General features: G+C 44.4%; 1 protein-coding gene across 4 annotated transcripts in view; it reads left to right on the plus strand.

Moving 5' to 3' along the window:
- Positions 1-107: 107 nt before the first annotated feature.
- LOC115196037 (secretory phospholipase A2 receptor-like) overlaps positions 108-13665 on the plus strand; it is a 24787-nt gene continuing 11229 nt past the window's right edge. For 2 of the 4 annotated variants that reach the window (XM_029756508.1, XM_029756509.1), the window contains exons 1-13: positions 113-391; positions 1962-2342; positions 5006-5179; positions 5378-5542; positions 5824-5937; positions 6241-6393; positions 8820-9014; positions 9677-9834; positions 9946-10056; positions 11741-11853; positions 11986-12158; positions 13116-13324; positions 13535-13665. The exon at positions 13535-13665 is cut by the window's right edge and continues 15 nt beyond it. In XM_029756508.1, coding sequence (XP_029612368.1) covers positions 253-391; positions 1962-2342; positions 5006-5179; positions 5378-5542; positions 5824-5937; positions 6241-6393; positions 8820-9014; positions 9677-9834; positions 9946-10056; positions 11741-11853; positions 11986-12158; positions 13116-13324; positions 13535-13665 — 2216 coding nt within the window. In that variant the 5' untranslated portion in view covers positions 113-252. Of the gene's footprint in view, positions 392-1961; positions 2343-5005; positions 5180-5377; positions 5543-5823; positions 5938-6240; positions 6394-8819; positions 9015-9676; positions 9835-9945; positions 10057-11740; positions 11854-11985; positions 12159-13115; positions 13325-13534 lie in introns of all 4 variants that reach the window. The other 2 variants (XM_029756511.1, XM_029756510.1) reach the window with 2 other exon arrangements.

Below are 13665 nucleotides of genomic sequence, written 5' to 3' on the forward strand. Positions count from 1 at the left end.
ATGGAAACCTATTGTTAAGTATTATTTGAAATAGACTGTCAATGTTCTTCTAAAACGTGTGTAAAACCATAAAAGCCGACCCCCGCCCAAAAATTGTCTGGAAGAAATGTAGGCTATGCTGCCTTTTACTACCCCGCAGAGACCTTGGGCCGTGACGTCGCGATTACCCAAACTTTCGGAAAGTTCTTCAGGAGAAAAACAACCAAGGAATGTTCGAACTCCTGCCTTTTTATCCCGCAACTTGTCGTCGAAATGAGAATATATTTATCACGCTGTACAGAATCTTTAGGAGTGCTCTTGTTCATCTTTGCAATAGTCTTTGTGAATAGCTGCGACTGTGTGATTGAAGACGATGTGGTGTTGGAGAAAAAAGATCTTTCCGAACTCTACAGTAAGTTCAGCTCAGACTGCATCGAACATCAAAATGTGTCCACTAGTAGCCTACTGTTCAGTTTTTTTTAAGAATTATAAATGATAGGTCAGTCATGCAAGTCAGGACAAGAACGTCTACAATAAGAAAGACTCCTGTGTACGCAAGTGTGGTATACTGTATGTGCAAGACAAGATATTTGCATAGGCTTCTGTAGACTACAGCGCTGCGCCGCTGGATGCATGCGTTGTATTATTCTCGGTTTCGATTATGGAAAAATACAATAAACAAATGAGAAAAGGTAGTTCAATTGTTGTGTAATCTGGACTGGAAGTACTGCAAAATGATTTCGTGATAAGAACATGTTGCCCTTATTATGCATGATCAATTAATGAATGGACTCATCATGTGACCATCAGGTTTCTGATGCAGATTGGACAGGTCAGAAAGAATAAAACATCAACATTGATGCTGTTATGGGTAGAGGGACGGACAGATTAGGGTCAGGTAAAGGTAACCATGGATAGACTGTTTGCACAGTATAACAACTGTAGGCTGTAGAGGGCATGTTTCCCTGGTGCAGACAGGAGAGAGCTCAAATTGGGTCATGGAATTATGTCAAAGGAATGACAGAAGGACACACACATTTTTATTTTATGTTAATTTAACCTTTATTTAACTAGGCACACATACACACAGAGAGAGAGAGAGAAACAGGCTCAGACATGTTGTTTGGTTGGGCACAGAGAGTAGCCCTGACCATGACCTAATCTCCAGTCTCCAGTTTCATTGAACTTTAATTGTTTATCGGATGTGACAATCTAGGCTAGTGGTAATGTTGTTATGGTAATGTTATTATGCATAGGCCTAATAAAACATTTTAGCAGCCTATAAACATTCACACTTGTTTCAGACATGTGTATAAGGAGAATGACACGGATAGGCCCCTGAACAATAAACAGTTCGGAACAATACGTGCATATATATTATGACGATCATTTGTGAAGTTGTTGTGCGTTTTGGTCTTCGGCCCGTTTTTTTCGAGTGTTCGTGAACACAAAACATTTTCTCGAGGAAAGCCGAAGTTCGGAGCCGAAGTCTACGCCCCATCATCGGTCATTGGTCAACAGTAGGGATTCTTCAATAATGGGTTTGTTGCCATTCAACAATAGATGACTCGTATTCATGCCATTTTTTTTAACTTGAGAAATACTGCGCCAAACATCATAGTTAGATTTAAAATTGCGCAACTAAGATCTCGGCAAAAACGTCAAAATTAATGACAGATATCTTTTTAAAATGTTTATTAATTCTGACTGTTTCAGGGAAGTGTATACTGGCTATGGCTTCTCAAGTTGGACAAACAGTACTTTTTCTCGTTTTTCAAGCAAAGGTCTTTTAAGGGAGTATGCGAGCACACTCGTTCAGTCCAGCAGAACCGAAGCATGCGGGAAGCCTTAAGACAGGGCCTTTTAGTGCTCAAACACCAATATTGGTGTCGTAGAGAGAGCATAGTGACGTTTACAGTAGAAGATGCAATTATTCTTCACCACTAACCTACATTTCCATCCATCAATCCCTCTATTCCTAGACAAGGGTCTGTTCATCATGGAGAGTACCCAGCTGAAGCGCTGCATCTCCTCCTCCTCCTCTAACCTGGTCCTGGAGAGCTGTGAGAGGCCCACCCGCCATATGCTGTGGAAGTGGGTGTCTCGCCACCGTCTCTTCAATCTGGGTAGCAGCCTCTGTCTGGGCCTGAACATCAGCGACTCCACCCAGCCCCTGGGCACCTTCGAGTGTGACTCACCCCTCCGGACCCTGTGGTGGAGGTGCAATGGGAACACGTTGTACGGGGCGTCCCAGCTGAAGCTGTCCGTGGCTGGACGCCTGGTGGTGGTCAAGAGGGCCAGTTATCATCAGTGGCGGAGGTACTCTACACCAGGGGAGGGGCCATGTGCCTATCCTTATGAGGGTAAGTAGTAAACATTAGTGATGCGTGGGTCAGCTGTTTGTTCACCCGCACCCGCCCGCAATTGCTAATAACCCATTCGTAACCGCCCGACTATATTTATGATAAATTGAAAATCTGAGGCTCGCACCCGACCCTAACCCGCAAATATAGAAAAAGCGCTGTACAGTCAGAGAAGGTGGAACGATTTTTTGAGAAGCCTTTGTAGATAGGCATATGATACTGCTTATAATTTCCTCAAATTTTGGTAGACTATTTTTCAGTCAACGTCTGTAATTAGACATGTGCAGCTTCTCTTCTGTCATTACTTGTTGCCCTAGAAGACTAAATAAACATTTGCCCATCAGAATAATGTCATAAATGCTTCTATGTAGTTGACATAGATAAAGTTTGTTTTCTCTATTCTCTTTCGTTTCTGCTTCTCTTGCAGCGCAAAGACATTTCAGGACCGGGGTGAAAATGCAATTTGCAGAATTTCCAAATTACATCAGTTTGACCGGTTTTAAGAAAATGAAAAGCTGTTAAAATGACCCAACATGTTTTTGATAAGATTTCAGTTAGTTTTGGATGCATATTCTATGTGGTTGAAATTCTATCAGCTTCTATTATGCTGATAAAGATAGCACCTTTACAGACGGTTCCTAACAGCGCATTCATTCTCTCAAGATGCTGAATGAAATAAATCATATTTCTCCACTCCTGTTTACACTTGGTGATAGGGCTGAGAATTGCCAGGGACCTCACAATACGCTATTATCAAATCAAATCCAATTTTATTTGTCACCTGAGCCGAATACAACAGGTGTAGACGTTACCGTGAAATGCTTACTTTACAAGCCCTTAACCAACAATGCAGTTAAAGAAATAGAGTTAAGAAAATATTTACTAAATAAACTAAAGTAAAACATTTGATTAAAACTAACACAATAAAATAACAATAACAAGGCTATATACAAGGGGTGCCGGTACCGAGTAAGTGTGCAGGGGTACAGGTTAGTTGAGGTAATTTGTACATGTAGGTAGGGGTAAAGTGACTATGCATAGATAAAAACAGCAAGTAGCAGCACTGTACAAAACAAATGGAGGGGAGGTGTCAATGTAAATAGTCCGGGTGGCCATTTGATTAATTGTTCAGCAGTCTTATGGCTTGGAGGTAGAAGCTGTTAAGGAGCCTTTTGGACCTAGACTTGGCGCTCCGGTACCGCTTACCGCGTGGAAGCGGAGAGAACAGTCTATGACTTTGGTGACTGGAGCCTTTGACAATTTTTTGGGCCTTCCTCTGACACCGCCTAGTATATACTGTAGGTCCTGGATGGCAGGAAGCTTGGCCCCAGTGATGTACTGGGCCGTATGTACTACCCTCTGTAGCGCCTTGGATGCCGAGCAGTTGCCATACCAGGCGGTGATGCAACAGGTCAGGATGCTCTCGATGGTGCAGCTGTAGAATTCTTTGAGGATCTGGGGACCCATGCCAAATCTTTTCAGACTCCTGAGGAGGAAAAGGTGTTGTCGTGCCCTCTTCACGACTGTCTTGGTGTGTTTGGACCATGATAGTTTGTTGGTGATGTGGACCCGCTCCACTACAGCCCCTTCGATGTTAATGGGGGCCTGTTCGGCCCTCCTTTTCCTGAAGTCCACACTCAGCTCCTTTGTCTTGCTCACGTTGAGGGAGAGGTTGTTGTCCTGGCACTGCACTGCCAGGTCTTTGACCTCCTCGATACTTAAGTGCCAATACGATATGAATTGGGATTCTCACGGTTCTATATATGTATTGCAATTCAATATTGTTCCAAAAATATTGCTTACGATACGATAAATTGTCAAAAATAGTATCCCGATAAATAATTCATTTATTCAGAAGTTAATATTATTAGACTATGAGAAGTTCTAGACCTACAGTCAGTGTCCAGGTCAGCTGCTATTTTAACCTATCTGAACAGTACAGTTCCCTAGATGCGCCATTTTGAAGTCCCTGTCCTGTGACTCAAATTTGTATAGAGCCTCACCATCATCACGCATATCATTGCCAGCACTGCTGTAATCCACTTTTACCACTTCACCAAATCTTTCCCAAACATTAGACTACTACTGGCCCTCCCTTCCATTTCATTTGAACTCTCCATTTTCTTATCGAATTAAACTCCGACATTGTTCCAAAAAGCATTTGGCAATCGGTGTGTATTTGGCACTCTAATGTTTAGGCTTAGGCCCTAATGTTTAGGCTTAGGCTAGCCTACGCACTCACGCCAGATAAAACAAATAAAAGAAAAAACCTCATTGTAGCCTATTCATACGAATTGCATAAGAATGAGACATTTATGTATTTTTAATGCATTGTTTGCTCTTTATTCAACCCGCCCGCCATCCACCCGTCCTTCATCCGCACGATATTTCATGATACTAATCCCACCCGCCCTGTGGATATAACCGCAGGGGACTGCGGGTTATAAGTCAACCCGCGCATCACTAGCATACCTAGTATATTATAGTAGTGACATGCACTGACTGACCTCTTTCTACACAGACAGTTTCATTGAGACCCAGTTGGTTTGATATTAACGCAGCCATGCAAATGCTAATCATCCCTTACATAAGAAAACCAACAGACTGGCTCACTCTATAACCGTGAACATGAGCCCAAAGAGTGACAATGTTTTTCTCTGTAGAGATCCACACACTGTTGGGTAATGCCCACGGCATGCCTTGTGCCCTGCCGTTCAAATACAACAACAAGTGGTACTCAGAGTGCACGGCAGAGGGGCGCGAGGACCACCATCGCTGGTGTGCCACCACCAGTCGATACGACCAGGATGAGAAATGGGGCTTCTGTCCCAGTCAAGGTGATGCACACACACACACACACACACACACACACACACACACACACACACACACACACACACACACACACACACACACACACACACACACACACACACACACACACACCAGTATTGTTGTACAGTGTGGGTTTGATCGAATTTCTTCGATACAACACAACCATGATAATATTCAAATGTCTCTGTCTCTGCCTCCAGAGTTGAGCTGCGACACGTTCTGGGACTCGAACCAGGAGAGCCGTGCGTGTTACCAGTTCAACCTGTACACCATCCTGACGTGGAGCCAGGCCTACTCCTCCTGCCTGGCCCAGGGAGGAAGTCTACTCAGCATCACTGACCTCACTGAACAGATGTACATCAGAGGTAGGACAACTCGTCTCTATAACTATTTTATCACTATATTTAATAGTTCTGTCTAAACATTTAAAACTTTATTTGAACTTTAGTCAGGAAAGGAGAGAAGGTGGGTGGTATGGTCTGAGCTACACATACTGTATAAACTGTATAAACTATAAACTCTTAGGTGCGGTATTATGCCTTAAAACGGACTTGTGTTCATAGTTTTGCTTATTCAGGTTGGAGAAAGGACGAGGCGTTTTGCCCAGAGTTAGTGGTGTTCATGTGTGTGGTTCTGTGTCTTTCAGAGCGGTTGGCTGACGTGGGAGTGATGGTGTGGATCGGACTGAACCACCTGAGTGAGAGAACAGGGTGGCAGTGGTCTGATGGAGCTCCTCTAGCCTTGGTTAACTTCACCTCGGGTAAGAGACTTGGGCTGCTTTCCAACCTTTTCATTCCCACTCCAAGGCCCAGATTCCTCCTTTAAGATGTGAATGAACAGCATTGGCGTTAGTAATAAGATGTAATAGCTTCATGTAGCCCTCTGAAGTGGAGTTTCTGGCCATTTTGCTCAGACCGGTCCAGTCCATTTGGATCTCAGCGGGGAGAATCAAGAAGTTCCTGCTGTAGAAGTGGTGGGAGCCAGAAATGTGTGTTTGAAACTAGGCCAACGTTTCTCCCTTTCTACCTGTAACTCCCCCGTTACCCGTGTTGGTCTCTCCCAGGCCTGTCATCCAGCCCTCTGCAGGACAACAGGCAGTGTGGAGTGTATAATTCAGCCTCGGGGGGGCACCAGTGGCAGAGTCTGTCCTGTGAGTCTGCTCTACCCTACATCTGTAAGAAGACCCCCAATGACACCAGGAGAGCTGAGCCTCTAGGTAAGACATCAGTGGTCCTATATGTTTCATATTGTGGCCCTAACCTGGTCCCATATCTGTTTGTGCAAAACAGTGTTTGACATGACAATGAGTGACAAAGAGTTGGCATGATAGCACAAACAGACTGGCGCTCAGTCTATTGTTACCTTAGTGCTCAGCCATTGTACTACAAGAAATTATTAATAATCTGCACTGTAACGGAAAACTGTAAATTATACAGTCATTTGGGGTATTTTCAACAGTGAAATACTCTGAAATGTTTTGCTGCAGCATACTGTAAATGATGGTGCATTGTGTGAAAATGTTGTGGGCGGGGCATAGAATTGCTGTATTTCGAATGGTACTGTAATTCCAACCCACAGAATACAGTACTGCACCTCATCTTTGTAGCGCCAAAAACCTTTTGACAACTAGTGGGTGCATGGTAGTGTTGTTTCTGGCTAATTAACATATTTTGAGGCGTGCCTTGTAATAGGCTATATTTGTTGCACCTGGAAGTGAGAATGCTGTAGCAGTTTAACTCCTATGTGGTTATAGTGCCCCACAGTAGGGGACAGAATGGAGTGGCAGCAAGTCTTAAACCTTGTCCTTTTGTTCTGTTTTGCACTGTAGTCACTGCCAGTTTGGAAGCCTTTGTTAAGGCCTCTAGAAGGGCAAGTGATATAAAACACCAAATTGTAATTAATATACTGTAATGTAAACACTTTACCTAGCAGCCACCCTGCTTGCTACTGTAAAATGCTGTGAAATAGAAACCCCTCCCCGCAATGAATTTTATGAATTCATCCGTTCATCCATTCATCCATTCATCCGTTCATCCATTCATCCGTTCATCCATTCATCCATTCATCAGTTCATCCATTCACCCATTCACCCGTTCATCCATTCATCCGTTCATCCGTTCATCCGTTCATCCATTCATACGTTCATCCGTTCATCCATTCATCCGTTCATCCGTTCATCCATTCATCCTTTCATCCGTTCATCCATTAATTCATTAATTCATTCCGATTATGGTAGCATTCACTTTTTTTTTTTTTTTTACAGTATAACACAGTATAATACAGTATAATACAGTATATGTTAAGGTATTGTACTGTGTGTTATTACACAGTACTTGCTTTGATACCGTATTTATGTTACAGTAGGTGTACTGTTATATGACGTACAGAATTTTACCTGCCACCGAGCTGCCTGTAAGCTACTGTCAGATTCACAGTAACCTGTTTACATTGTGGTTTATAGGTGGTGATTACATGTAGAGGCTGATAAAAAAAGGTCCGTCTGGCTCTAGGGCCTAGGGAATTATTCATCTGCATCCCAAATAGCACCCTATTCCCTATAGAGTGTGCTACTTTTGACCAGGGCTCATAGGGCTTTGGTCAGAAATAGTGCATTATGTAGGGGATAGGGTGCTACTTGGGACTGATGCACAGAGTTTGGTTGTGTTTGGTACCTGAGTCAGCTGCCTCTGTCTGGCTCAAGAGGGCTTGGTGAGCTATCCCATTTGTCATATTCTTATACACAGTCTACAACCAGTACTTGTTAACAGTTCAAAACAGCCCTTTCTAATAGGTTAAACTGCATAACCATGAGCAACGTTTGGCTGTTTGTTTTGGTTGATACGGATGACTCAATCGTTTCTGTCTGACTCGAGAGTCGTCTGTTCCAACACGATGTTCTCTCCAACAAGAACTGTTGAATGGTACTGAAAAACCTTCTCTAACAGATCAGCATTTGGGCACAGCTTGGTTGTTTTTTTCCTGTTATTTATTCCAGTGCCAGTCGAAGTCTTGTTATTTGTTCCAGTGCCAGTAGAAATTCTGAGTCACTCCGGTGAGTAATGTCGTTTGACTGATCCTACGAATAGAATGGGAGAGGAGCTTCAGCTAACAGCTCGACAGCTGGGTTCTACCTGGAACATGAACTCTTGACCTCGGCTTCTTCCACGCTAGGCTATAACAGGGCTATAACAGAAAACATAGGTAGTACACCTCCATTTGAGAATGTTTCCACCTAGGACCAAACTTCTATTTACTGCTTTCTTTCATTTATATTTCTCCAGAGTGATGAACGACACTTGGAAGAGTGGCAATGCGAGATTACTCTTTTGTGTGTATGCATTGATATGTAGGCTATGTGTGCCTTTTTTTTTAAATGTATGTAGTTCTGTCCTTGAACTGTTCTTGTCTATTGATGTGCTGTATTATGTCATTCTGTATTATGTTTCATGTTTTGTGTGGACCACAGGAAGAGTAACTGCTGCTTTTGCAACAGCCAACGGGGATCCTAATAAAATACCAATACCAAACACTTGGACCTTTTCTCTCTTTACCCCTAAATCTTAGAATGACAGGTGCTGATGTTTTTGTGCTGAATTGGACCGTTACCTCTCGTCTCTTTTCCTCTCCGTCACCCGCCCCCAGATAACTGGCAGTACTACCGCACGGTGTGTTCTGAGGGCTGGCTGGCCCACAACCGTTACTGCTACAAAGCCCTGGCAGAGGCTGAGGCAGGGAGCTGGGAGGACTCCTCCACTGCCTGTAAATCCATAGGGGCCAACCTCACCAGCCTACACTCGCTATCTGATGTAGAACTGTTGCTGGGCCTGCTTGTTAACGGTGAGTCTGGATCTGAGCTTCTATATTCTAGTATGTGGTGTATAGTGTGTTCTATGTTCTGGGATAGTGTGGACATAAAGGATCATGGGATGGTGTATAGTGTGTTCTATGTTCTGGGATTGTGTAGACATCATAAAGGATCATGGGACGGTGTATAGTGTGTTCTATGTTCTGGGATAGTGTGGACATCATAAAGGATCATGGGACGGTGTATAGTGTGTTCTATGTTCTGGGATTGTGTAGACATCATAAAGGATCATGGGACGGTGTATAGTGTGTTCTATGTTCTGGGATTGTGTAGACATCATAAAGGATCATGGGACGGTGTATAGTGTGTTCTAGGTTCTGGGATAGTGTGGACATCATAAAGGATCATGGGACGGTGTATAGTGTGTTCTATGTTCTGGGATTGTGTAGACATCATAAAGGATCATGGGACGGTGTATAGTGTGTTCTATGTTCTGGGATAGTGTGGACATCATAAAGGATCATGGAACGGTGTATTGTCTTTTAAGTCGTTTTTTTTAATGTTGACAAATCAACTAAGTATGGTGTGTGTGTGTGTGTGTGTGTGTGTGTGTGTGTGTGTGTGTGTGTGTGTGTGTGTGTGTGTGTGTGTGTGTGTGTGTGTGCGTACATTTACATTTATGTGTGTACTGTAGTCTCAGGGTCTGGCTCAGAGGTGTGGATCGGCCTGATAAAGAAGCTGTCGTCCTCAGCTGTAGAGTGGTCAGACGGCTCTCCAGTCGACCTCACTCTCTGGCACATGCACCATCCTACCCATAGCAACAGTCAGCTCTGTGCCAAGACTGACATAACGGTACAGTCGACTGAATCCTTTTCACGGATGACTACAGTTTGCGGTTGGTTCGTCGTCTTTATTTGACTGAATATAGTAAACGACTCTAATATGTGTGTGTGTTTGTCCTAGGAGGGGAACTGGCTGTTGGCACCATGCGATGAGAAGCTCCCTGCAGTGTGTAGGAGAGCAGGACTTCTGTCCCTACTCCCCACTGGAGCATGGGACGAGGGCTGTCCTGAGGTAGGCACACACACACAAACACACACACACACACACACACACACACACACACACACACACACACACACACACACACACACACACACACACACACACACACACACACACACACACACACACACACACACACACACACACTCACACTCACACTCACACACACAGATGATCTGATAAGAAACCCTACAAGGTATCTGCATATGTCCTAGCCCCGAGCAGAAGAATGCATATCTGCCATATCCAAATTGAAATTCAACATAGCTCTCTTATCAATCTTAACCCAACTGTTTCCAGAAGAACTTCATGGCACCATGCGTTGTTGATTCCATACATCCTTTGTCAGACAGAGGTTCCGTGGAATGCTGTGTGGTCAGAATAGTGGCGTTCCACATATCCAGACATGCATTACCATTACAGTGAAAGAGCCTGGTTGGGTTCAGATCCGGGGTTTGGGCGAGTCTGCTCTGCGTTCAGTACAATGAGCTGATTCAACAGCTAGATGACGTATTGTCTGACTGTCATGTGGTGTTGTGACCTCTGTTTACGAGGACATAAGCAGATTGACTCATAAGGGCTGTTTCACTGTTTCATCATGTCCTAAAACGGACAGGAAAAAGCCCTGGAGGTGTAGTATCAATGGGCACTAAAAAATATGGGACTTCACAGAATAAATACTTTTTTCAGAGACTGTATTTGATTATTTTCAGGCCATGTTGTGAAATTCACACAGTCACCCGAGCTGTGTTCATTGAAAACGGCCTCAGTTGGAAAGGGATTTGACAACATAAAGAGAGAATCTCCTTCATCGCGGACGAACTGGTGTACGTTCCTTCCACACGCACGTGTTGGAAAGTGTTGGCTGCCGTTGGTCATCAAGTGTGTATGGGGAGGTGGGAGTGAAATGTAGGACACTTGTCAAAACACTACTACTTCCTGTCCCTAAGACAGTTCCCAAAAGTGCCCCCCCCCAAGCCCCCTCCAGTCCTAACAGATGGGCCCAGTCATAGCCCTAACCCCCACCCCCCCACCCCCTAACCCCTAACCCCAATCCTCCACGTGTGTTTGCTTGTATTAGCCACTGCCCGTCTACTGCTAATTCCAAACTATGCGGCTCTTACTGCCAGAATGTTTGGAGTGTAACACAATCCAGTCAGCTTGGCCGGCTCTCCTGAGCTTGTTGCAATTCTTGTACATCGGCCCAGACTCTTTTCAGGTGTCTGTGTGTATAGACATGGAGTAATGTGTGAGTCTGGCTCCCACCTCTAGTCTTATCTCCTCCAGTATATTCAGCGCATTGTCTTGGCTGGTCTCACTCTTGGATGGTGTCTGCGGTAGAAACAATCACACGTATAATGTTTTTATTTTATTTTATTCATTTCATCTAACTGAGATACAGGTGTAGGATCCTCATTTGATCACTCGTTTGTTCCTTCGAATGTGCCTGCACGGCAGGAAATGCAAACTTGTAGTGTATTCGAGGTTAAAAAAGGTTTCTAAAGTTTGTCATTTCCACTTTAATTTCAGACTTAACTTGCCGTAACAAAAAAATTGATCAACCCCTACAGACAATGTCTTTTGATTATAATCCACATAATAATTCACATTTCCTGCTGCTGTGCAGGATTATTTTCCTACTGTAGCAAACTGGCTCAAAGTAACATCCTACATCTGTATGTCTTCCCCACAGGATTGGATGCGGAAGGGACACTCTTGCTACATGGTGACGAGCCACGAGCAGAGCTATGAAGACGCTGTCAAGGGTTACTACTGCAAGGCTCCTCTGGTCACAGTGGAAAACAGGTCTGACTTCTGACTTAGACTTCTTAACCATTTCTTACACGCTGCACCTTAAAAGGGAACTCCCATATTTCGTAGCGACAAAAATGCATTCTTATGAATGATTGAATGATTGTTGATTTCTCTCCATGGCAGGTTTGAGCAGGCCTTTCTGAACAGCCTGGTGAGTGAGATGGGAGCTAACGGTAGCGTATATTACTGGACGGCCCTACAAGACCAGGGTAACCATGGAGAGTACAGCTGGCTGGGTGGACACAACGGATCCCCCCTACCTCTGCTCTATACAAACTGGAACAGACATCAGCCAGGTAGGGAAGGGAGACGTGGTGGGGTAGGCTGTAGCGCCCTATACTCTATGTTCCAGGTAGAAGTTGCCCCTTAACCACAGATCCAGGGTCAGATTACCCAGCAATGTATACTAACGGCTATCAGTATGGTAAGGAAACCAATCTGACCATGGATCAGTGGATAGAGACAAACTTCAACTTACTCTATGTCAATTAACAATAGTCTCTCTGGTAAACACTACTGTTTTGTCGTGGTGGATTGAGTGATTTATGAGAGCTATGCTGTTTCCTCTATTCACCTCTGTTCTTCCAGACCACTCCACTGTCAACAGTCTTCCCTTTCTTACCCACTGGCATGTGGTCTCGATCACACAGACCAGCTCCACTTAGACAGCAATAGGGCTGAGACAGAACAGACAGAACAGACAGACAGAAAGACAGACATAGTTAGTGGTTAGTTTAGCCCCAGGTGGATGTGTCGGCTGTCTACTGTCCTTCATTCACCCCCCTTCACTTCACACTGTGGCATAGTCCCAAATGGCACCCTATTCCCTATGTAGTGCTCTACTTTAGGGGTGCACTGTGAAGGGACTGGCCGAATAGAGTACCATTTGGGATGCTGCCTATGATTAATGAGTTGAAGTGTAATTTAGGTTTCACAATCTCAACTTCCTTCAGTCAGTGTGAGAGCATCGTTAATCATGCTGTTGCTATGGTGAAGTGACAGGACGACTTTGAAGTAGAATTCCCATCATTTAGTTAATAAAATACTGTGGTGCCAACACTCTAACCAATGCATGCTTAGCTTGGCATTGTGGATCTGTTTCTCACAGCTCAGTCTCTTTCTTTCTTTCTTTCTTTCTTTCTTTCTTTCTTTCTTTCTTTCTTTCTTTCTTTCTTTCTTTCTTTCTTTCTTTTTTGTCTCTCTCTCTCTCTCTCTCTCTCTCGCTCTCCCTCTCTCTCTCCTCCCCTCTCTAGTCAGTGCAGGTGGCTGTGTGGCTATGACAGGCGGCCAGGCCTTGGGTCACTGGGAAGTGAAGGACTGCAAATCCCAGAAGGCCTTGTCAGTGTGTAAACAGAGCGTCAGTGGTTACCAGGAGGTCCTATTCCCTACAGTCCATATTGACGCTTACGCCCCCTGTCCTCCAGGCTGGGAGTCACACTCCGGCCTGCTCCACTGTTACAAGGTCATCTGCCTTTCCTTCTCTTCTCCTTTATCTCTTTTCCTCTATTTCTCATGTCAATGCTTATGCTACCACTCTGAGAGAGTATGACATGATCACTGGAATTCTCTAAATAATGGAGTTTGCCCCATCAGCTGTCACTTGAAAACCAACGCAGATAAGGAGATGCTGTAGTCAAGGCGACGTAGTGTTATTGTTGACTGTGGTCCTCAGGCGTTCCACAGCGAGAAGGTCCTGATGAAGCGGTCGTGGGAAGACGCTGACTTCTTCTGCCAGGCTCTAGGAGCTCAGCTGGCCAGCTTCCACCACTACAAGGAGCAGGTCTTCGTCAAAGGACTCCTCCA

The sequence above is a fragment of the Salmo trutta genome, chromosome 6 (assembly GCF_901001165.1).
Source record: "Salmo trutta chromosome 6, fSalTru1.1, whole genome shotgun sequence".
NCBI classification, from domain to species: domain Eukaryota; kingdom Metazoa; phylum Chordata; class Actinopteri; order Salmoniformes; family Salmonidae; genus Salmo; species Salmo trutta.